The following is a 24118-nucleotide window of genomic DNA, read 5'->3' on the forward strand; positions in this document are numbered from 1 at the left end:
GAGGGGCAGGGGGAAGAGGAGGCATTAGTAGGTAAAAAAAAAAAAAAGAAAAAAATATGAACAGACTTAGCTTTGGGATTTCCAACCACAAAAGAAATTATATATAAATATATATAAATATATATCTCTACCACATGTGATGGAAAGACTTCGTTTTCTTTTCCCAAAGAAATAAAATGGAGAAAGCCTCTTGAGTGGCACTCTTTTGGCATGCTTGTGTCTTTGCAGGTGTGGGAGGTGGGGCTGGGTGAGGGGGGTGTGGAGGGCAAAGCCGGAGTAAATATTTCCCAGAGGAGGCATGAGACTGGAGGTGCTCACTGGGCCGTGCCAGGAGGTTGGCCCAAAGCCCAAGCTCCTCCCTGTTGCCCAGGAGGAGTAGTGGTTCCACGTTTCTGCCCAAAGGGGCTTTCTCTTCAGCTCAGACTGTTGCCAAAAGGGTTTCAAACTAGTTCCAGCTCAGAATCTGGATAACAGACTGCTGGTCAGAAGGCAGGTGATGCAGGACAACTAGATGCAGCCTGCAGCATCCTGAGCCACCTTACAGTGATTAGCCAAAGTCTGAGGGCAGAACACATGAAGGCTGAGAACTGGTTTGTAATTAGTGGTGAGGCCCCAAAGGCAGAAGCGACCCAAGCGTGCTGCAAGTAGGAAACTGTCCTTTATAATTCCTTTGGTCATCCTCACAAAGACCCTCAATCAAGAATGCACTCTGCTACAAGTAACACAACCTGATACACAGGACCTCAAAGAGTGGTTCATTTTTCCTCACCTGACAAAAAGTCTGGACATAAGCATCCTCTAAGTGTCATAGGTGTTGGTTCATCAAGGACCTAGACTTTTCATCCTCCTCCTCTCCCAACTTTTGCATGTTCCCTCCATGCCACAAGGCGGCAGCCACCGCTGCGTGAAGTGACTGAGGTAGCAGCACTCTGTCTTGAAAGTAAAAGCCTTCCAAGAAGCTTCACAGCACCATTCCCTTTAAATTTTGTGGGCTGGAGCTGAGTCACATGCTCTTCTCACTTCAGGGGAGCCTGGAAAATTGAGTATTGGCAAAGAGGAACGGGATTGTCGTGGCTGGAGCAACGTGCAAGGAGCCGTTACAGTTCATTTCATCGCCTAGGCTCTCTCTCTGGGTTCTGCTGGCAAGGACAGAGTCATAATCAGCAACTCACAGTGTTTGCCCTGGTCCAGCCCCGGTGAGAGAACCCTCTCTGAGCAGTGGTGTCAGTGGTCTAGGGCCCAAAATGCTCACCCCCAGGCAAACAGTGCCCTCCACAGAGCTCAGGAGTTGGGATGCCAGGCTTGCCTCTCCTTGCAGTGAAGTGTCCTCCCTGTCAAGACGGTGCCCTGGAGGGAGCACCATTTCTCAGGTCCCCTTCACAGCCCTTAGGATGGGTGGATCAGCAGCCAAGGCACGGACAAGGTGTGACCACCCTGATCACACTGATCGTCTCCAGTGCCCCCAGGGACGGCCGTCTGGGGCCAAGTCCTCCTGGAAGTCTCGAGAGTCTCTTCCCTGCCTGGTTGCCCATACCGACTCAGGTGGGAGCCCCCCTACTTGGGGAGGTGGAGGATCACCCTGGCTCATCTGCCAAAGCCCTGGCCTTTTCAGCCCAGCTCCTCACATCCATTTCTCCTAACAGGCTCGTCTATCCATCACTAACTCTCCTCCTGAGAACGCTTTCTAGATATATCTCTATTATAAATGCATGATTACCTCATTGTGCAGATAAGAAACTTGGCTTAGAGAATTTACGTGACTTCCCCAAGGCCATAAACCCTGTGTAGCGGTCTGAGATTCCAACCTGTATCTAGGCTATTCAGTGACTTTCAGAGCCGTCCATCCACAGCGCGGATTTCCCTTCGCAGGTCCTGTCTCTGCAGCAACATCTTCCTGTGGAAAACGTCTTTGGAAAACGCTGACAGAGTCTTTTGAGCCTCGGCCGCACCCGTCACTCGCACAGCATACGGAAGTAACGGGCAGTTGGCCGGAAGTGGGGCTGTGCGGCCCGGGGGTAGCTGCAGGAGTCGCCGAGCCGCGGCCACTCGCGGGAGTGGCGACTGGTGTTGCGGCGCCCGCGCTCCACAGGCTCAGGTGAGTGACGGCGGCCAGAGAGGAGGCCGCGGCGGCGCTCCCTGCCGAGCTGGGCTGTGCTTCCCGGCGCGGGCTGCGGGCACCTGTCCAAGGCCCGGCTCTAGGGAGAACCTCGGCGACCCGGAGTTCTGTGGCCTTTGGCAGGCTGCTTACCTGAACCTTGAGTTTTCCTCTGTGAGACGGAGATGATAACAGTACTTGCTTCACAGGTCTTTTGTGAGAGCGTAGTGAGATATTCTGACGCTTCTCTTATCACACTTCAATCTGCATGCGATTCACTGGAATCTGGAGGTTCGGATTCTGTAAGCCTGGGGTGGGGCCTGAGATTCAGCGTTTCTCACCAGTTTCCAGGTGAGGCTGATGCCGCTGCTCCGCAGGCCGCACTGTGAGCAGCAAGGCCTTGCGGCATTTTGCTCAGTACCTGGGAGAGGTTGAGTCTTCAGTAAATATCACTACGATATATACCCTTTCCCCATTTTTTAACAGATAGTTTCTGGTTGCACAAGTCTAAGGGTGTTATTGATGTCCCTCTCCCTTTTTTCTCTCCAGGGATAAGAAAAATAATTGCCATTTCTCTTTCCGTACAAATCATGACACAGCTCTTCTTTCCTGACTCAGGGAGCTTTGGGGCCTCTCCATACCAGTTACGTGCATGGGCCTCCTCGGGTGATGCTTCATTGCCCACTCACTACAGACGCTTGGACGGTGCTTCATCCTGTGGAGCTGGAGCCAAGTGCTTTAGCACCAACATGGCTAATGTTTTGTGCTTTAGTCATTTGTTGCTGCTGGAATCTGAATTTATGTTTTCTGCACTTTGCTCACACTTTGTGAATAGTAAGAACGGTCACCTAGATTCTGTGACTCACTGCTCTGAATGGCCTTGGGCAAGCTCTGGGATGAATTTGCTTCTGCCTGGTAGACCAGAATAAAACCTAAAGACTCTGTGCTGCATAAGACAGCTGAGAAAGTGAGATTTTTGGCAGTTTTGCACATCTAATTTGTCAGTATGACTTTCTTCCCCATTCATTGGTTTATTTTTCCTGGTCCCCAACAAAGCCTTGTCATTCATCATGCAAATAAGTCAACTTTGATACCAAAGAATTCTGATGCTTCCCCTTCACTTGTCTGAGATACTATACTGTGCAGCCTTGCAAATCTAGGAAAACAGATAAAGCCAAATGTTCGGTTGTGCTAACAGTGATAGGTACTTGGACTGTTTATTTGGAAATTTTTTCACATGGTTGTGGGTGCAGGTAGTTTACATGTTGGGATTTTTGTCAATCCTCTCGTAGACTGCAGTGCCTAGAGGAAGTTCGTTTTTTGCTATTTTAATTCTCAGGGCTACTCAACATATTATTTGCTAAAACAAAAATGGAGTTTGAAGTATCCATTTATTTGTGGTAATTTTATCAGGGTATAAGTGGGTTAAATTTTTCTAGCAAAAGAATCAAATCAGAATTAAGGGATGAGATCCGGTAACTGGTAAATTGAATATGCTGAGGGTGTCATATACTTAATCTACAGTTAGCATGGCTGCCTTCCTCCGCCTGGCTCCCCTCCTCTAACTTCTGGACTGTAGTTTAAAACGAAGCTATTCGGCCTTGCTCAGACCTGTACCTGGAAGGTGGGAAGGTAAGATTTCTCGCTCTTGTGAAATCACATCATTCAGGGTGGTTTGGGCAGTGCCTTTCAGAACAGCCATGGTTGGTCCAGTGGTCTCTGAGGCTCCACTCTGGTTCTTTAGGACCCCTAAAGAGGAGATGGGAAGGCGAGTATCCTTGGGGCACTTAACTAGGAAAGGGGTTTTGTGAAATGATGTCACATAAATTTGAACCTTTAGAGGAGACATCGGGAGTTATTGATTGGGCATCTCATAGTGTTCTCTTTCCAGCTTTCTTATGGATTTTCTGGGAGCCCTTACGTAAGGAGGAACTAACTCTCAGCTATATTTTTCTCTATCTGGGCAAAACATTCTGGCCTCCTCTCTTTTGTAGTGCCTTTTCCCCCCACTCTTCTGCTTTATTGGTTCTGTATCTTCCTTGTGTTTCTTCCCTTTCCTTCTCCACAGTACTTAATACCCAGCTTCTGAAGTGGTTATATTTCAGATCTGTATACATAGATATGGTGTCTATACAGTTGTGCTAAAAGTTACATGGTGAAAAAGTGAGTAGCTGCTGTTTGCCATTTGCAATTTCACTCTGCATGGCTCTAAGATTATTTATTTTGTCATCGTTCTGTTACTGGGCATCCACAGAGAAGTTCTGCAGACAATAGGAAGTGCTTTTACTAGAAATAACTTTTCAGCATTTTCCTTGAGTATGTAGGTTTCTTTCTTTTTTTAAAAAAAAAAAAGTATTAATTTATTTATTTAATATTTTTTGGCTGTGTTGGGCCCTCGTTGCTGCACGCAAGCTCCCTCCAGTTGCAGCGAGCGAGGGCCGCTCCTCGTTGCAGTGCACGGGCCTCTCATGCAGTGGCTTCTCCTGTTGCGGAGCATGGGCTCCAGGCACGCGGGCCTCAACAGTTGTGGCACACAGGCCTAGTAGTTGTGGCTCGAGAGCTCCAGAGTGCAGGCTCAGCAGTTGTGGCGCACGGGCTCAGCCGCTCCGCGGCATGTGGGATCCTCCAGGACCAGGGCTTGAACCCACGTCCCCTGCATTGGCAGGCAGACTCCCAACCACTGCACCACTAGGGAAGTCCCAAGGTTGCTTTCTCTATTCACTGATTGTCTTTTTTTTTTAATATTCATTTTTATTTATTTATTTTGGCTGCACTGGGTCTTAGTTGCAGCACGTGGGATCTTCGTTGCGGCATATGGGATCTAGTGCCCCGACCAGGGATGGAACGTGGGCCCCCTACATTGGCAGCGCGGAGTCTTACCCACTGGACCACCAGAGAAGTCCCTGATTGTCTTCTTGAAGAACACTTTAATTTCCTGTTAGAACATGCATTTTGTAAATTTAAGTTTTTAAATTAAAAATACATGGCTTGGGGCTTCCCTGGTGGCGCAGCGGTTAAGAATCCACCTGCTGATGCAGGGCACATGGGTTCGAGCCCTGGTCTGGGAAGATCCCACATGCTGCGGAGCAACTAAGCCCATGTGCCACAACTATTGAGCCTGTGCTCTAGAGCCCGTGAGCCAGAACTACTGAGCCCATGCGCCACAACCACTGAAGCCCACGCGCCTAGAGCCCGTGCTGCGTAACAAGAGAAGCCACCGCAATGAGAGGCCCGCACACCACAACGAAGAGTAGACCTCACTCGCCACAACTAAAAGAAAGTCCATGTGCAGCAACGAGGATCCAATGCAGCCAAAAATAAATAAATAAATAAATTTATTAAGAAAAAAAAATACATGGCTTATGTAGTTGAATTCCCTGGTGGCCCAGTGGTTAGGACTCTGCACTTTCACTGCTGAGGGCACAGGTTCAGTCCCTGGTCCAGGAACTAAGATTCCACAAGCCATGCAGCACTGCCAAAAAAAAAAAAAAAAGGCAAATAGTTTGACAGATCTTATAACACTAAAATTAATTTTCTTTCTTTTCTCCCTCCATTTTTGTTACCCAGAGTCACTTTTCAACTATTTGCCTGTTTCTTTTGGCATTCATTGGTGTATTTCTAAGTAACATTTGTGTTTCTATTTCTTGATTTCTAGGATATATCTATGTCTATAAAATCTTTTGACTTCTTTGTTATGGACTTTGATGCTCTAGGTCTCTTGTATCACTACTCAGTTTTCTTCTACCCCACTTCCCCTCCCTTTAATGTCCCAACATAGGTTGCTCATAATTTTTGGTGAGGCAGATATTCAAGGTTTATATAAGTAAGATTATGTAAATATTGTTTACAGCTGAGTAAGGAGAGTAATATAACATTTTCTGTCTTGTACAACTTTTTTGTGTTGTTTGGAATTAATCATTTTTGTTGCTGTTATTGGCTTGGTTTTCCATCTACCTATTACTTGTTCATCCTCAGATTACCCATCAGAAATGTAAATCTTCTCTCCTATGTAATATCCATCTCCTCCAGCATAAACTAGTTGCTCTTTGTGTCTGCTCACAGCTGTAGTCCTGGGATCTTCATCATTATCCTGGGGTTTCCCTTTACTTCCCTTCTATGTTGAACTTATGTATAAACTTCAATTATAGTTCTCTTTACCTTAATACTGGGGCATCTTGTTTTTGTTTTTGTTTTTTTTCTGCGGTACGCGGGCCTCTCACTGTTGTGGTCTCTCCCGTTGCGGAGCACAGGCTCCGAATGCACAGGCTCAGCGGCCATGGCTCACGGGCCCAGCCGCTCCGCGGCATGTGGGATCTTCCCGGACTGGGGCACGAACCCATGTCCCCTGCATCGGCAGGCGGACTCCCAACCACTGTGCCACCAGGAAAGCCCGATACTGGGGCATCTTGTAAACTCATTCCTTCATGTAGATTTTGGTCTTTGAGATTTTCTTTTTGTTCTTTTTATAAGTAGTATATACTAGTGATAGCTAGGATCTTACACTATTAGAGGTATGAGGGGCTTTTGGGCTCACCCAGTTCTAGTCCTCTAGCTTCCTGGCACCTGGAAACCGTATAGATTGTTTGGGGTCCCCCCCCACACCCCTGTCTGGAATCTGACTCCCCTTCTTGTCTCTCCAATACACTAGCAATGTGGGTTTTGGAATCAGATAATCTTTGATGTGATGTCAAACCCCATTCTGTCCCTTGGCTGTGTAATCTTCAGCAGGTTTCTTAATCTTGTGAAGACTCTTTTTAATTATCAACAATATGGAGATAATAAAACTTACCTTACAGAAAAGTTGTAAGGATTGGAACTGATGCAGATAAAGCAGCTCATTCAAGGCTTGCCACAGTGGAGACCCTGAGACAATTGTGGCTCTTGTTATTTCCATCTTGGGGCGTAGCCTGTATTTTTTTTTTTTTTTGGCTGTGCCGCACAGCATGTGGAATCTTAGTTCCCAGACCAGGGATCGAACCCGCGCCCCCCTGCGTTGGACGTGTGAAGTCTTATCACTGGACCAGCAGGGAAGTCCCTTAGCCTGTATCAAAAAGAGCCACATCAATTCGAAACACTGGATCTACACCAGTCAAATGATGTTCCATGTGGTTCTTTTGTTCATTTCAGGACCACATACAGTAATCTCATTAAGTACTCTTAGGTAGTATTAATTGCAGTAACTTAAATTATTTAATGTGCTTTTAAAATTATATCATTTATAAAAGTATTTGTTAAATTAATCCATGTACTCTTCTATTTAACAGTTTTAACCCCAATAAAAAGGAAAAAAAAGTGAATTTATCAAAGGTGTAGCAGAAAGTCTCCCAACAAAGAAGCTACATAGTTACTTTCCTTTTATAAAAGTTCATTTGGGAAAACCCGAATGAACTTTTTGGCCAACCCAGTATATTTTAAGTGATGGCACTTGTTGTGTTCTGTTTGTTCCACTGACTATTTGTATGTACTTTTTCATGTGTTGATGCCTGACACACACTTATTCTGTAAATCACCCTCCTCGTTCTGGAGAGACATAATGGGTTTTCAGTTTTTTGCTATTGTTAAAATTTTTTTTTTTTTTTTTTTGCGGTACGCGGGCCTCTCACTGTTGTGGCCTCTCCCGCCGCGGAGCACAGGCTCCAGACGTGCAGGCCCAGCGGCCGTGGCTCCTGGGCCCAGCCGCTCCACGGCATGTGGGATCCTCCCGGATCAGGGCACGAACCCGTGTCCCCTGCATCGGCAGGCGGACTCTAAACCCCTTCGCCCCCAGGGAATCCTCTTAAAAAATTTTTTTTTTTTTTTTTAAGTTATTTCTTCAGATCTAGTTCCCAAGATGAGAAGAAGGACTTTGAACAATTGCTTTAGTTGCACGTTGTGTTGAATTAAATTTAGATTCCAGGTTCCAAAACAGGTATTCTTTCTTTTTTTTTTCTTTTAATATTTATTTATTTGGCTGCGTCAGGTCTCAGTTGCAGCACGCAGGACCTTTGTTGTGGCATGTGGGCATTGCGGTGTGCAGGCTTCTCTCTAGTTGTGGCATGCAGGCTCCAGAGTGCGCGGCCTCAGTAGTTGCGGCATGCGGGCTTAGTTGTCCTGCGGCATGTGGGATCTTAGTTTCCCGACCAGGGATCGAACCCACATCCCCTCCATTGGAAGGCGGATTCTTAACCACTGGACCACCAGGGAAGTCCTCTGAAACAGGTATTCTTAAAAGCCCTGTCAGCTGAAGAGTTCCATTAATTGCTCTCTCCTTTGTTCCCACCGTGCCTGTGCTGCAATATTAATTGAGATTCCTAGTGACTATTTTGAGGCATAAATCTTTAATTATCATCTAAGTGTTAAAGAAAAATTTATTTCAGTATTGTTTTTCTGATGTTTTCTAATTTTTAAAAAGTGGGCCATATGCATTCATAGGAGTAAGCTAATGGTCTATAGCAAACTTTTTCTGTAAAGGGCCAGATAGTAAATATTTTATGCTTTGCAGGCCATATATTCTCTGCCAAAATTACTCAACTCTGCTCTTGTAGTGAGAAAGCAGCCATAGACAATATTTAACAAATGGCCTGGCTATGTTCCGATAAAACTTTACTTAGAAAAACAGATGGAAGGGGACTTCCTTGGTGGCGCAGTGGTTAAGAATCTGCCTGCCAGTGCAGGGGACACAGGTTCGAGCCCTGGTCCGGGAAGATCCCACATGCCGCAGAGCAGCTAAGCCCGTGCGCCGCAACTACTGAAGCCTGCATGCCTAGAGCCCGTGCTCCGCAACAAGAGAAGCCACCGCAATGAGAAGCCCACGCACTGCAACGAAGAGTAGCCCCCGCTCGCCACAATTAGAGAAAGCCCACACGCAGCAACGAAGACCCAACGCAGCCAAAAATAAAAATAAATTTAAAAAAATTAAAAAAACAAAACAAAACAGATGGAGGGCTGGATTTGGGCTCTGAGCCATAGTTTGCTAACACCTGATCTATAGCATCTGGACCCACAGATTGAAACATAGTGGGCAGAATGGTCCCCAGGCCACAGTAAGAAACCAAGCGTATAAAGATTTGGCATGAGAGAATTCCGTTCTGGTTCACAAAGAAATTAGAGCATACATTTCTGCCATCCAGAGAAGCCTGTGTAGCTGGGCTACCTGAAAAATGCTACTGGCCTGCCCTGCAGTCCTCTATTTCTTATGCTGTGGGCTCTGGAAGGAAGGGACTGACAGGAGTTGCTTAGGCATTTCAGAAAGTCATTCTGGCACCCTCAGAACCCTCATGGGATTTTCTGCAGCAAGAGCCCTGTCTGGTCCATATCTTGGCAGCTTAGGGCTCCCTGGGTTTTCTTTGTCGGGCCTTGGTATTTCTCAAGTGGAGGGAAAGACAATAAACATTGAAAGCAAGAGTACAGCAGAGTCATTTTCATAGCCTCTCATGGTTTCTACTATAGGAGAAAAATGGGACTTGGGCTGCTCACAGGCAGGATAATCAACACCTGACTCACTGGAAGCATTGCTAATCTGCCTCCTCCAGAGGAAAGCTGTGCTGTCCCCTTGTCAGCAGGGCAGTTGCATGAATTGGTGCTCCCTGAGCCCAGCTTTGAGATGCTCTTTGTGTCCCACCCATGAATTGACAGTGAGTAGGGCCTGGGCCTTCTGCCCTCCCCCACCAAAGTGGGTGAGTTTTTTATTTTTTATTGGAGTATCGTTGCTTTACAATGCTGTGTTTCTGTGGTACAGCAAAGTGAATCAGTTATACATATACATATATCCCCTCTTTTTTAGTTTTCCTTCCCATTTAGGTCACCACAGAGCACTGAATAGAGTTCCCTGTGCTGTACAGTAGGTTCTCATTAGTTATCTATTTTATACATAGTAGTGTATATATGTCAATCTCAATCTCCCAATTCATCCCACTCCCCACCCTTGGTATCCATACATTTGTTCTCTACGTCTGTGTCTCTATTTCTTCTTTGCAGATAAGTTCATCTGTACCATTTTTTCTAGATTCCACATATAAGCTATATTATATGATATTTGTTTTTCTCCTTCTGACTTAATTCACTCTGTATGACAGTCTCTAGGTCTATCCATGTCTGCAAATGGCACAGTTTCATTCCTTGTGAGTGAGTTTTTGAGTTTACTTCCCAAGTACATGACTACTCTGTGATAGTGATTTAGACTGGAGAGGTCTGGAAGGAGGATAGGCATCTTCTAAGAGGTACAGGAGCAGCATTAGAACAGCCAAATTCTGTAATCAAAAGGAGGAACAGGGAAGGTTATTGTGGGTATAATTAATTAAACTTTACCCCAAATCCCACTTTTTACTTTAGCTGTTAGTATGGCAGCTTTTACCAACTTTCTTATTCTCCAAGTGTGCTCTTTATGTGTTGATATCAAAGAGGTGGAATACGTTGCTCACTTTTGTTCCCAGCTTTCTTTTTGGAAATCTGCCTGCCTCCTTCCTGTTGGATGTTAGTGGAACAGCTGTTTCTAAGCATAAAGGAAGTCTGTCCAGAGGACAAAGGAAGTTCAGACTGAGGAGCAGTCCGAAGAACTGCCCAATAGTACCCTGGGTTTGGGGCTTTCCTGTGCCTTTACTCAAGGTACATGGGGTTTATCCTTGATGTATGCTGTCTTGTGGTTTGGGCGTTCACCAGCATTGAACTTACTTGAGTGGACAGTGGTGTAGTTTTAATCCATTTTTATAGTGTGTAAATTTTGGTACTATGATAGGTGGAAGCCACTTACTCTTCATCTGCCCTTCTTTCAGTATCTGGCACCAATTCTGGCCCAGTCATTTGTGATCCATGGCTCTTGTGATATGCCGAAGATTTCCAGGCAGTTTCTGTGGAATGCCTTCTCATCCAGCTCTAATCAAGAACCATGTAAACAAGAAATTGCTTGGTCAAACCAGTGAGGACTGTGTTCTGACTGCCAAAATGATCAGTTCTGACACCAGAATGGCAGCCACTCTCAAGCTGTTAAAACCTTTAAGATATCGAGCTTTTTGCAATCCTTTTACCTACATTGCAACCCAAAGTGTGGCATGTTGGAATATGAGAAGCTGCACATGGCGCAAAGGACAGGACTCTCCAGAAAACAGCCTCTGCCATCCTGCCAAAAAAGTTAACATTTGTAGCACCTCTGCTTCTGGGAGAATTCTGACAATTAGCAGTACCCTCCCCGGTTTGGAATTCAGCAGGGCTTCTGCCTCTAAGGCCAGCACATTGAAGCCGGGCTCACCCAGGGCCATGAGAGTTGATGAAGAGGATGTAGAAACTTTTGATTCCTTTGAAGACCCTCGAGTTTTCCTACAGCTAAGACCAGAATACCAGCTTCACAGCTATAACAGGTCTGAGACTTGTCAGCCCCTGTCTGTTTCAGAAGGTGAACTAATTTTGCACAAAGTCACAGTTTATCAAGATAATCTCCAGCCTCAAATTATTGCTGACTATTTTTGTAAGCTGAGCTCTTTGCCTGCAGAGCAGCATCCTGTTTTGCTGTCCAGTGCCAGCTTTGCTCTGCTCTGCCAGCTGAGTGTGAAAAACATAAATCTCTTTGATGCCCCAGATCTGATCAGTATTTTGAAAGCCTTTGTCAGTTTAGGAATTCCTCATTCCCATTCAATGCTAGATGTGTTTGAAACCAAATTTTGCCATAAGGTATGGGAGGTGAGTCTGGATCAACTTCTCTTGGTGGCTGACCTCTGGCGGTACTTGGGCCGCAGAGTACCTCGGTTTTTAAAAATCTTTTTTAGTTATCTTAATTTGCACTGGAAAGAGCTATCCTTGTCCCAGCTGATTCACTTAATTTATATTATAGGTGAAAGTCGTCAGGCACCCCAGGACCTAATGAAAAAATTGGAATCATTAATCCTCAAGTATATAGATTTGATTAATTTAGAGGAGGTTGGTACAATCTGTTTGGGGTTTTTTAAATCTAGTAGTAGTCTCTCTGAATTTGTCATGCGGAAAATTGGAGACCTGGCTTGTGCTGACATGCAGCATCTGAGTAGTTATGCCTTAGTGAATATTCTTAAAATGTTCCGTTTCACTCATGTGGATCACGTAAATTTCATGAAGCAGTTTGGACAGATTGCTCCTCAGCGAATTCCTTCCCTGGGAGTTCAAGGTGTCATGCACCTGACTCTTGCCTGCTCAGCCTTACGCATCCTGGACGAAGGAGTAATGAATGCTGTAGCTGCTTCTTTGCCTCCTAGGGTAGCATACTGTCGAAGTAAAGATGTTGCCAAGATTCTGTGGTCATTTGGAACTCTGAATTATAAGCCACCCAATGCAGAAGAGTTTTATTCTAGCCTGATAAATGAGATTCACAGAAAGATGCCTGAGTTCAACCGATACCCAGAACACCTGCTCACCTGCCTGCTGGGCCTGGCATTTTCTGAGTACTTTCCAGTAGAGCTCATAGATTTCGCTTTGAGTCCAGGGTTTGTCAGGTTAGCTCAAGAGAGAAGTAAGTTTGAGGTCACCAAGGAGCTTTATACTCTTGATGGTACAGTTGGCATTGAGTGTCCAGATTACAGAGGCAATCGTCTTAGTTCTCACCTTCAGCAAAAGGCATTGGAAATGCTGTGGAATTTAGCAAGGAAGGATATGAACTCAAAGCCTGAATTCCTAGAAGCTCTCTTTTTACTTGAGACCATGTTGGGTGGGCCCCAGTATGTCAAACACCATATGATTTTGCCTCATACCCGATCTTCTGATTTAGAGGTTCAGCTTGATGGTAACATGAAGCCATTACCATTTAACAGAGAAGCCACACCAACTGAAGATGTAGCCAAATTAAGGCTTAAGCATGTGGGAATCAGCCTTACAGATGATTTGATGAATCAGCTACTAAAAGGGAAATCAGGAGGGCATTTGCAGGGGGAAACTGAGTCAGACAGTGGGCAGCAGCCCATGAAATTAGAGGAGGAGGCGGCCATACCTATGGGGGGCTCCCTTTGCAATACGGCAGACAGATTGGAGGCCATGGAGATGGCTGGCCTGTGCCCCCCGGCCTGCAGGCAGGCCCCACAAGTGAAGCTGGCTATTCAGTTGACAAACAAGAACCAGTATTGCTATGGTTCCAGGGATCTGCTTGGACTACATCATATGAAGAGGCGGCAGCTGAATCAGCTTGGATACCATGTGGTGGAGTTATCTCACTGGGAATGGCTCCCACTACTGAAACGAACTCGCTTAGAAAAGCTGGCCTTTCTCCATGAGAAAGTGTTCACCTCTGCTCTCTGAAGGGCCTTCTGGGTCATTTCTAGTCATAAATGCTGTAGATGTGCACTGTGCCAGTTGTTGTGAAACAGTTATAAAAGCCAGAATGTAGATTTGGTAATAAAATCATCTGTTGAGGAGACTTGGTTGTGTTCTTGTCTGTGGCAGATAGAAGCTAGCATACGTTAGTTACTGTGAATTAATTGTAACCTGGTTCAGTTGTATAAGTTTCTGTTAATTTGTGCAGGTAAATAATAAACATCTTAAAATGTCTTATGGTCAAGTAACTCCTATCTCATTTTCCTTTCAGTTTACTGGCCTCATCTCATGGTTATTTTGAATTTTTAGGACAGGAGTGTAGTCAGGCATTGTCTAAAGCTCATTTTAAATAAGTGATTTTCTTATACTTTGTTTTAAGTAAGAATCTTTTACAGCTTCACTTACATTTCACCATTTTTCCCCCATTCATGTTTTCTTCACACCCTCTAAAATTAAAGTCCTTTTCATTTTCATTTAGATTTGGTTGGTTGTCGTTGGTTGCTCGTTCTTCCTGTTTCAAAGAGCCATTTTAGAATTACCTTAATATCTTCCTCTTAGCTCCCTTGTCTGCATTTCTACTTCTCTTATATAATTCCTCCTCGCCCCACTCCCAAGGATATTTTCTCCTTAAAATTGGACCTAGAAGAGTAGAATTACATGAGTGCCTGTTGGGCCAGTGGTTCCCAAATCTGATGACCAGGCAGAATGTTTTTCATGGCAAGTAGCTCTGACAAGAAGAAATGTATTACTCCCATAATAGGTAGTCTAGGGGGCTTCAGGTTTGTATTAGAGCCACAAGCATAAGAAGATTATATATATGTAAGAAACTTGATACAGGTAACTTTTATAAACACTTGGGGTCTATGAGAATTTGTTTTAAAATGGACTCCTCCCACCATTATTTAGGTTTCCTCTCAAAAGTCATTTCCCCATCCATGCTAACTAAAATTACCCCATTGGCCTTTGATCATGCTCTATCACCTTCAGCTTCATTATCCTCATTGCATTCAGCAGTATCAGAAATTATTCTTTATTTACTTACTGGTTTCCCTGTTGGAAGGTAGCTCCTTGAGTTAACTTTGTCTAGAATTTATCTGCAGTGCCTAGAATGGGTCCTGGGACATAATAATGTTTAGTGAGTGTGGTCGGGGAATTTAGAGTGGTTAGGCATTGCTGGAGAGTTGGGGGTAGAAGGAAGGTAGAGGGTGGGGCTAGAGAGAGAGAATATCTGGGTTACAAGCCTTATGGCCTTGCTAAAGAGCCTAGGTTTACAGGGGCTAGAGTGCCTCTAAAGGGTCTAAGTCGGGGAGTAATTGGAGAGATTCATGTTTTAGAAACGTTAGGTAAAAAGCAGGATATAACTAGATTGAGTGGTTGGGGTGTGTGAGATCAATCAGGGAGAGTATTTCACAAATGTGTGCTCATGTGAGAGACAATGAAGGTCCAAATTATGGGAATGGAAAGTTTAAGTTTCGGAGATGTTTGGAAGGGGAAAAAGATCAATACTTGCTAATTGATCAGTTTGGGGAATGATGATTTTAGTGCCTAGATTGATAGGGAGTCAGCAACTAAAATTGAGACTAAAGCAGGAGATGTGTTTGGGTACAGAGTTAATGCTGAGTCTGCCCGGATCATGCTGAGATGGGCCTCTAGGCAGAAGGGTCCAGGCTGGGGTCTCAAGTGGGCATGAGGTCAGATGGCAGAACCATGAGTGAAATTTCCTAGGACAGGTGGAAAGTAGGTTATTGCAGGTAGGGAGGGGAAAAGATGACCAAGAGTAGAATACCAGAATTTATAGGGAGGGCAAAGCAAAGGGATCCAGTGATAAAGGCAGGAAAAGAACAGTTAGGTAATCAGACTTAGGAAAAAATAGGGGCATAGAAGTAAGTCTGGGCTCCCCAAGACCACTTTTACTAGAATGATTCACAAAACTAAGAAAAATTTAGAGTTATGGTTTATTATAGTGAAAGGATACAGATTAAAATCAAAAGAAAAAGGCACATAGTGTAGAGTCTAGGAGAGGCCAGTCACAAGCTTTCAGTTGTCCTTGTCCGGTGGAGACTTACAGTCTGCTCTTAATTCATCCCAACAATGATGTTTGCCAATATGTACAGATATTGCCAGTCAGGGAAGCTCACCTGAGTCTTGGTGTGCAGGGTTGTTATTTGGGGTCAGTCATGTAGACATGGAGTGAGTGCCCACATGGCTGATCTTAGTTACTCAGTCCCCAACCCCTCCAGAGGTCCAGCTTATACAGCATGACACAAGGCTCCCACCATAAATTACTTTGTTACTGTAAACTATCTGGTGTGGCCCGAGGTCCTAGATGTATATAAAACAGTCTTCTCAGGCACAGTGTTCCAAAGGCTTAGAGATTATATCCCAGGACTTGGTGAAGTTTCTTTGGAATGTGCAAGACTTGAATACCCCAAACCTGCTGAGTTAACCTTTCACTGCACAGAAGCCAAGGGTAAAGAGTATTTCAAGAAGGAAAGGGATTGTATAGTCAGTTGCTAGGGAGAGAGCAATTAAGGCAAGAACTGAAAAATCTTCAGTCAGTTTAGCAACTTGTATATCACTGATGACCTTAACAATAGCAATTTGAATTGAATTGTCAGGGCAAAAGCTAGACTGCACACCTGTTGAATGAGTGGAGTTAAGGAATGGATTGCAAATATTGAGGCAATTCCTTGGGAACCTTTGAAGGGATGGGGAAACTTGAGCAGGATTTAGAATGGGACTAGGATTGCCAGATAAAATATAGTATGGTCAGTTAAATTTGAATTTCAGATAAGTAGTGAATAATGTTTTGTAAAATACATGTAAAATTGGCTATTTTAAACAAAGTGTACAATTCAGTGATATTTAGTACATTGATAGTGTTGTGTAACCAGTCATCACTATCTACTTGCAGAACAGTTTCTTCACCCCCAAAGGAAACTCCATACGCATTAAGCAGTCACCCCACATTTCCCCCTTCCTCAGACCCTGTCCACTAATCTGCTTTGTCTCTATGGATTTGCATATATGGATATTTCATATAAATGAAATTGTACAATATGCAGCTTTCTGTGTCTGACTTCTACTTAGCATAATATTTTCAAGGTTCATCCATGTTATAGCATTTACTAGTACTTCATTCTTTTTTATGGCCAAAAAATACTCCATTTCATATATATACAATATCTTATTTATCCACTCATCAGTTGATGGACATCGGGTTGTTTTCACATTTTAGCTATTATGAATAGTGCTGCTGTGGACACTCATATACAAATTTTTGTTTGAACACCTGTTTTCAGTACTTTTGGGTATATACCTAGGAGTGAAATTGCTGGGTCATGTATTAATTCTATGTTTAACTTATTGAGGAGCCACCATACTTCCGCAGTGGCTATACCATTTTACATTCCTACCAGAAAGTACTAGGTTTCCAATTTCTCCACATCTTTTTTTTTGTTTGTTTTGTTTTTGTTTTTTTGTTTTTGCGGTACGCGGGCCTCTCACTGTTGTGGCCTCTCCCGTTGCGGAGCACAGGCTCCAGACGCACAGGCTCAGCGGCCATGGCTCACGGGCCCAGCCGCTCCGCGGCCTGTGGGATCTTCCCGGACTGGGACACAAACCCGCGTCCCTTGCATCGGCAGGCGGACTCTCAACCACTGCACCACCAGGGAAGCCCTCTCCATATCTTTGCTATTTTAAAAAAAATAGCCATCCTAGTGGATGTGAAGTGATATCTCATTGTGGTTTTGATTTGCATTTCCCTAGTGACTGATGATGTTTAGTAGCTTTTCAATCTTAATATCAAGTATTCCAACCCATGAACACAGGATGTCTTTCCATTTACTTAGCTCTTTAATTTCTTTCCTTTTTTTTTTAAAGAAAATATTATTTATTGATTGATTTAGGTTGCGTTGGGTCTTCGTTGCTGTGCACAGGCTTTCTCTCTAGTTGTGGCGAGTGGGGTTCTACTCTTCATTGCGGTGCGCGGGCTTCTCATTGTGGTGGCTTCTCTTGTTGCAGAGCACGGGCTCTAGGCTCGCGGGCTTCAGTAGCTGTGGCACGCGGGCTCTTGAGTGCAGGCTCAGTAGTTGTGACGCATGGGCTTAGTTGCTCCACAGCATGTGGGATCTTCCCGGACTAGGGCTCGAACGCGTGTCCCCTGCATTGGCAGGTGGATTCTTAACCACTGCGCCACCAGGGAAGTCCAGTCTTTAATTTCTTTCAACAACATTTTGTAGTTTTCAGTGTGTAAGTTTTGCACCTTCTCAGTTAAATTTATTCCTAAGTATTTTATTCTTTTTGATGCTATTGTAGATGGAATTTTCTTAATTTCCTTTATGAATTGCTCATTGCTAGTGTATAGAAATACAACTGATTTACCCTGCACCTTTGCTCAATTCTTTTATTAGCTCTTGTAAGTTTTGTGTATGTATATATGTATATTCTTCAGGATTTTCTATATATGGGATCATGTCATCTGTGTATAGAGATAGTTTTACTTCTTCCTTTCCACTTTGGATACATTTTAATTTCATTTTCTTCCCTAATTGCTCTGGCTAGAACTTCTAGACAAAGTTGAATCGTAGTGGTGAAAGCAGGCATCCTCGTCTTGTTCTGGATCTTAGGGGGAATGCTTTTAGTCTTTTACCACTGAGTATGATATTAGCTGTGGATTTTTTGTAAATGTCCTTTATTGTGTTGAGGAAGTTCCTTTCTATTCGTAGTTTGCTGAATGTGCAATAAGTAATTTTTTAGTGTAAGTATGTCCCAAGTAGTACATGGAACATTCTTATACTAAACAAACAACCAAAAAAAATCCATTGTTTATCCAAATTTCAGATTTAAGTGGGCATTTAAAATTTTTATTTGCTAAATTGACAACCCTAAGAAAGACAAGGCTGGGTTCTTTTGAGGTGGCTGATGGGGGCAGAAGAGACTTGAATTGTTGTTTACATGTTGAGGAAAGGGTCCAATAATCAGAGATAAGTTGAAGATTCAAGAGAGAGGCAAGAACAGATGGAATAAGGCCCTGGAGGAGAAGGACAGAGTTAGGGTCAGGTTTGTATGTGAGGAGCTTGGTAGCCTTACCTGGGTTCTCATGTAATTTTTCTGACACTGCTATTAAGGTACCGAGTAAATGGTATTAGAACCCTTCCCCATCTGTGCCTTGTTTTGATCGTGTGAGTTTCTTAAGAGTAAAAACTGTGTCCACTTGTGCCTAGCAGAGTATCTTGCACATATTAAGCTCTTGAAGGGTGAATTGGCTCCAGATGTATAACATTGCAAGCTTCTTTTGGGCCTACACCTGGGTTCTGGTCTTCCTGCTTCCCTCTCATCTGTGGGTGACTATGTGGGATAGGCTGGGACAGCTGTCTTTCATTTTAACCAGCTATAAAAAAATGCACACAAGTCAGATTTTTTACTTGGATGGACCAGTAACTCAATTTAGAAATTATAAGAAGTATTGTACTTCTTTAAAAGCTGAAATGCCCAATTTATGAAATTGCTCAGTGCCTTGGTATTCCACCCACTCTTTGATGCTAAATGCTTTTCTCTTATTTGACAGGTAATCTTTTTTTTTATTCTGTAACCTGTTTGACCCTAGTCTTTAAAATATGTGCACCTGCCAGAATTACTTTCCATTACATTTTCATGAGACTCAAAAATCAGCTTGTATAGCTCAGCTATGGCAACTTCTTTGTAAGCCAAAGGAAGATGGATGCACACGTGTCCAGAAAGTGTCATGGTCACCTTATTCACTTCTAAGTTATCCCTCCACACTTCCCCACCTCTAGGTTCTGAGTCATCAGCAACAAAAAGGTTTGCTTGGCTGCTTTAAGCTCCAAGGAAGCACAGACAGAAACCTTCCAGATAGGATGTCCCAGTTTGCTTGGGACTTCCTTGGTTTTAGCACTGAAAGTTCCACGTTCTGAAAAAAACCCTCAGTCCTGGGTATACCATATTGTTGGTCACCCTACCTCTGGGTCCCTTCTTAGTCCTTCCCTTGCATTTTCCCTTCCTCAGCCTGGTACAGGGAGGCAGAGGAGAAAGGTCTGTCTCTGTGTGGACATCCAGTCCCGTAGGGGCTGTCAGCTGCAAGAAATACTCCAGAGCATGTATCTGGAGCCTCATTCTTCTTCCTCTTTTTAAAATAAATTTATTCATTTATTTATATTTGGCTGCGCCCAGGTTTTCTCTAGTTTTGGCGAGCGGGGGCTACTCTTCGTTGCAGTGCACAGGCTTCTCATTGAGGTGGCTTCTCTTGTTGTGGAGCATGGGCTCTAGGTGCACAGGCTTCAGTAGTTGTGGCATACGGGCTCTCTAGAGAGCAGGCTCAGTAGTTGTGTCGCATGGGCTTAGTTGCTCCGCAGTATCTGGGATTTTCCTGGACTAGGGCTTGAACCCACGTCCCCAGCATTAGCAGGTGGATTCTTAACCACTGCGCCACCAGGGAAGTCCCTCAAGTTTGTTTCTTATAGTGTGGGTAGTGAATTAAACTGGAGTCTTCAGTTGAGGAGCTTAGATCTGGGTGAGGAACTTTAAGACTTCTGTGGTAGTAGAGTATTTGGATTTATAAAGGACAGTACAAGGGATCCTTGTGATGGAACTGTTCTGTATCTTGACTTTGGTACACACAAAGTGATTACATAAATCTGTGCATAGAATAAAATTGCACAGAACTTAATAAACAGGCACACACAAATGAGTACGTGTAAAACTGGTGAAATCTGAGTAGGATCAGTAGATCCTATCATTGTCAGATTCCTGGTAGTAATGTTGCACTATAACTATGCCTTTCCAGCCCTGCTTCCTCCAGCTAAGTGGCATATTCAGCATTTCCTGGATTGGCCTCACGTTGTCCTGTTTCTGTGCCTTGAGTCTTACTGGTCCTTCTCCCTAGTGCCCTTCCTATTTTGTTCCTGTTCTTGTCTCTTGGCTCCTATAGTCAAGCACATACTGTACGATTTACCACTAGTATGTGGTATCTGTCCTTCAGAGTTGTCCGTGAGGTCAGACATGTGTCTTAGTTGTCTCTAGTTCAAACGCTACTCCTGTGAATTCTTCCCTGACTTCTGGGTATACCTTTGGCCAATGTTTTCAGTCTTTTTCATCAAAAGCCACAGTACATTTTATATTGAACCTAGTATATATTTGTTAAATGTATTTGTATAAAACTGAAACAAAAGTCTCCTGAAATAATGCACTATGTGCACTTTGGTATTTTGTACTTTTTTAGTTCATATTTCTTTTCTTCAACCTATAACTTGATTTTAAAACAACAAATTGAAAAACATTGATTAGACCATCCTTCCCTCCTCTTAATGTCATCTGTGAAAAGCTCTGTTACAAACCTTTGTATTCCATAATCACTGTTGGAAGGAAGTTTGTAATGCTTCAAGACTTGAGGACAGGACCGTGTTATTTAACTTTTTTTCCCCACAAAAAGACTTATAGAGAATATTTACTGCAGCTTTTTTTCATAGTAAAAAAATTAAAAATATAAGTAATAGGTCAATGGAGAAATAAACTGTGTTTTAGTCATACCGTGGAATACTATGAAGAAGTTAAAATGAGCAAACTAGATATACACATTTCAACATGAGAAAACTTAAAATAATAATGCTTAATAGAAAAGCATGTTGCAAGATAATACACGGTAAATTATCATTAAGGTACATTAATGAGACATGAACATGGCAGAATGTTAGCATTTACTAAATCTAGGTGGTGGGTAGAAGAATGTCTACTCTGTTATATTCTTTACCTTTTAATCTAAAATATTTTGTAATAAAAAAATCTTTGTAATGAAAATTGATATCTGCTTATAAATATTTATTATCTTACTATCTTATAAGGCCATATTGTCTGGCTTCAAGCTGCTTCTCTGAACTGCAGGGCACTTTAGCCATGGTCTGTGGTCCCCAGCTTATACTCAGACACAGTCTCTCTTGTACTTAGTTGCCAAATTTGGATAAGGAGTCTATAATTTGTAAGTATTCACTGGAGAGTGTTTGCAGTGAATTCAGGTAGCTTGGCTATTTCCTAGGCAGAGCTAAGGAGGCCGTCTTCCTGGATGAGACTGTTTGCATTTTCATATGGTGAGCCATTCTTTTTTTTCTGTGTTAAGCATTAAGGCAGGAAATACTTGCCTTAAAAGATCAGGAGTGTTGGAACAAAAGAGAGGAAAAGATCATGCACAGACCTCAGTGGCAACCGGAGTCGTATAGAATCCTACAGTGTTTGGACATCACTATTTCCTAAAGAAACAGATACCACGATTTGTAAGATTTTCTTTAAAGGATCTGCTACTCTAATCCTGTAACGGCACAGTCACTTGTTTCAGTTTGCTCTCCAGTCCTAATTTGTTTTCAGTCACTTTTTCCCCAGTCATTATTATTATTTTATTATTGTTATTAGACTATTGAAGAGTAGTTTTAGGCTTACAGGAAAATTGATCAGATAATACAGAGAGTACCCATATACGTCCTCTCCCTTGCATACAGTTTCCCTATTATTAACATCTTGCATTAATGTGGTATATCTATTATAATTGGTAAGCCAATATTGATATATTATTTTTATCTGGCATCCATAGTTTACATTAAGGTTTATTCTTTGTGTTGTACAGTTCTGTGGATTTTCACAAATGTATAATGCCATGTATTACAGTATCATACAGAATATTTTCACCACCTGACCATTTCATTTTTATCTCTACTCCAGTTCCTAGCATAGGGCTTGTAAATGTTACATGAATGTGCAGTGTTATCTAAAATTAAATATGACCAATCAAATTCAGTAGAGTTTGAAAAACATTTAAAGAACAATCTTCCACAACCAACTAGAGCCTATCTTAGGAATAAAAAGATGGCTTAAAATTGGAAATTTTGGGACTTCCCTGGTGGCACAGTGGTTAAGAATCTGCCTGCCAATGTAGGGGACACAGGTTCGATTCCTGGTCTGGGAAGATCCCACATGGCGCGGAGCAACTAAGCCCATGCGCCACAACTACTGAGCCTGCACTCTAGAGCCCACGAGCCACAACTACTGAGCCCCCATGCCACAACTACTGAAACCCACACGCCTAGAGCCCAAGCTCCAAAACAAGAGAAGCCACCGCAATGAGAAGCCCGCGCACTGCAACGAAGAGTAGCCCCTGCTCGTCTCAACTAGAGAAAGCCTGCGCACAGCAACGAATACCCAACACAGCCAAAAATAAATAAATAAATTTATTTATTTATTTAAAAAATAAATATATCTCATTAATCTGTCAAATAAGAAAAAAATAAAACTCAATATATAGAGACAATCAGAATTCAAAGCATATCCCTGATTTTCAAAAACCTATGAAAATCAGAGTGCTTTATTAACATAGAAAGAATATTTCAGTCTAACAGTCAGCATTATGTTCAAAGATGAAACACTAGAGGTGTTTTCTAATGGGAACAAAACAAGCATGGCAACTCTAATATTATTTTATATAATTCTGGCAGTTCTAGCTAGTATAGTAAGATGAGAGACAGAAATAAGAGTTACCATTTTAAGAAAGAGGCTCTCATTATTATTGAGATTGTAGAACCTCCTGCCCCCACAAGTCCCTGAAACTTTGTTAAAATCAATGAGCTCAATAGGTTAACTGAGGGACTTCCCTGGTGGTCCAATGGTTAAGACTCCTCACTTCCACTGCAGGGGACCCAGGTTCGATCCCTGGTTGGGGAACTGAGATCCCTTGAGCTGCGTGGCACAGCCAAAAAAAAAAAAAAGTAATCAAAAGCTTTTACCAACATGTAGAATCAACATGAATGCAGACTTCTACAAACGTGGACTGTCAGGGGCTTCCCTGGTGGCGCAGTGATTGAGAGTCCTCCTGCCGATGCAGGGGACGTGGGTTCGTGCCCCGGTCCGGGAAGATCCCACATGCTGCGGAGCGGCTGGGCCCGTGAGCCATGGCCGCTGAGCCTGCGCATCCAGAGCCTGTGCTCCGCAACAGGAGAGGCCACAGCAGTGAGAGGCCCGCGTACCGCAAAAAAAAAAAAAAAATGTGGACTGTCAGATATATTAGCATTTCTGAATACCACAGTGATGTGGTTTTCAGAAGTGAACACTTCTTGGTAAAGACCTGAAGTAAAGTATGGTCTTCCTGTGGTTGACATGGAAGTTCCCTTCCTAGAAAATTCAGCATGTGTTAAAATCATGTTAAAAAATATTCTGGGGCTTCCCTGGTGGCGCAGTGGTTGAGAATCTGCCTGCTAATGCAGGGGACACGGGTTTGATCCCTGGTCTGGGAAGATCCCACATGCTGCGGAGCAACTAGGCCCGTGAGCCACAACTACTGAGCCTGCGTGTCTGGAGCCTGTGCTCCACAACAAGAGAGGCCGTGACAGTGAGAGGCCCGCACACCGCGATGAAGAGTGACCCCCGCTCTCCGCAACTAGAGAAACGAAGACCCAACACAGCCAAATATAAATAAATAAATTTAAAGATCTTTTAAAAAAAAAAAAATTCTGTGTTTATATGTAAAACTGACATAGGGGCTAGGCTGAGATAATAAACATTCACAGGTCTCATGGCAGATCTTCACTGTGCAGAAACTACTCACTAAAATGTTGCAGGATGCCCAACATGCCTGGCCTCTGCAAGTGGCACTTACTGAGCACGACAATACCAAGACCCCAGAGGGTGGCCCTGTAGCTATCGGGAGTTTTTCATGGCCTTGTCTGTTAGATGGAAAAGCATAGATGGCTGGCTGGCCTCATTCGAGGAGTTCAAATC

General features: G+C 43.4%; 2 protein-coding genes across 5 annotated transcripts in view; both read left to right on the forward strand.

Annotated features, from left to right (window-relative positions):
• The first annotated feature begins 1971 nt into the window (after positions 1 to 1971).
• UBOX5 (U-box domain containing 5) overlaps positions 1972 to 24118 on the forward strand; it is a 33179-nt gene continuing 11032 nt past the window's right edge. For 2 of the 3 annotated variants that reach the window (XM_024742981.1, XM_024742983.1), the window contains exon 1: positions 3627 to 3727. The gene's annotated coding sequence lies outside the window, so the exon portion shown is untranslated. Of the gene's footprint in view, positions 2096 to 3626; positions 3728 to 24118 lie in introns of those variants that run through there. The other variant, XM_024742982.1, reaches the window with a different exon arrangement.
• Positions 1996 to 13819, forward strand: FASTKD5 (FAST kinase domains 5). Of its 2 annotated transcripts, XM_024742979.1 has the most exons (3): positions 2065 to 2095; positions 3620 to 3727; positions 10846 to 13819. In XM_024742979.1, exon 3 carries the CDS (start codon positions 10883 to 10885, stop codon positions 13325 to 13327), a length of 2445 nt encoding a protein of 814 aa, XP_024598747.1. In that variant the 5' UTR covers positions 2065 to 2095; positions 3620 to 3727; positions 10846 to 10882; the 3' UTR covers positions 13328 to 13819. The 2 variants fall into 2 exon arrangements, with proteins under 2 accessions (XP_024598748.1, XP_024598747.1); XM_024742980.1 differs by lacking the exon at positions 3620 to 3727 and having other exon boundaries at positions 1996 to 2095.

This window comes from Neophocaena asiaeorientalis, unplaced genomic scaffold (genome assembly GCF_003031525.2).
Source record: "Neophocaena asiaeorientalis asiaeorientalis breed wild unplaced genomic scaffold, Neophocaena_asiaeorientalis_V1.1 scaffold82, whole genome shotgun sequence".
In the NCBI taxonomy this organism is placed as follows: Eukaryota; Metazoa; Chordata; class Mammalia; order Artiodactyla; family Phocoenidae; genus Neophocaena; species Neophocaena asiaeorientalis.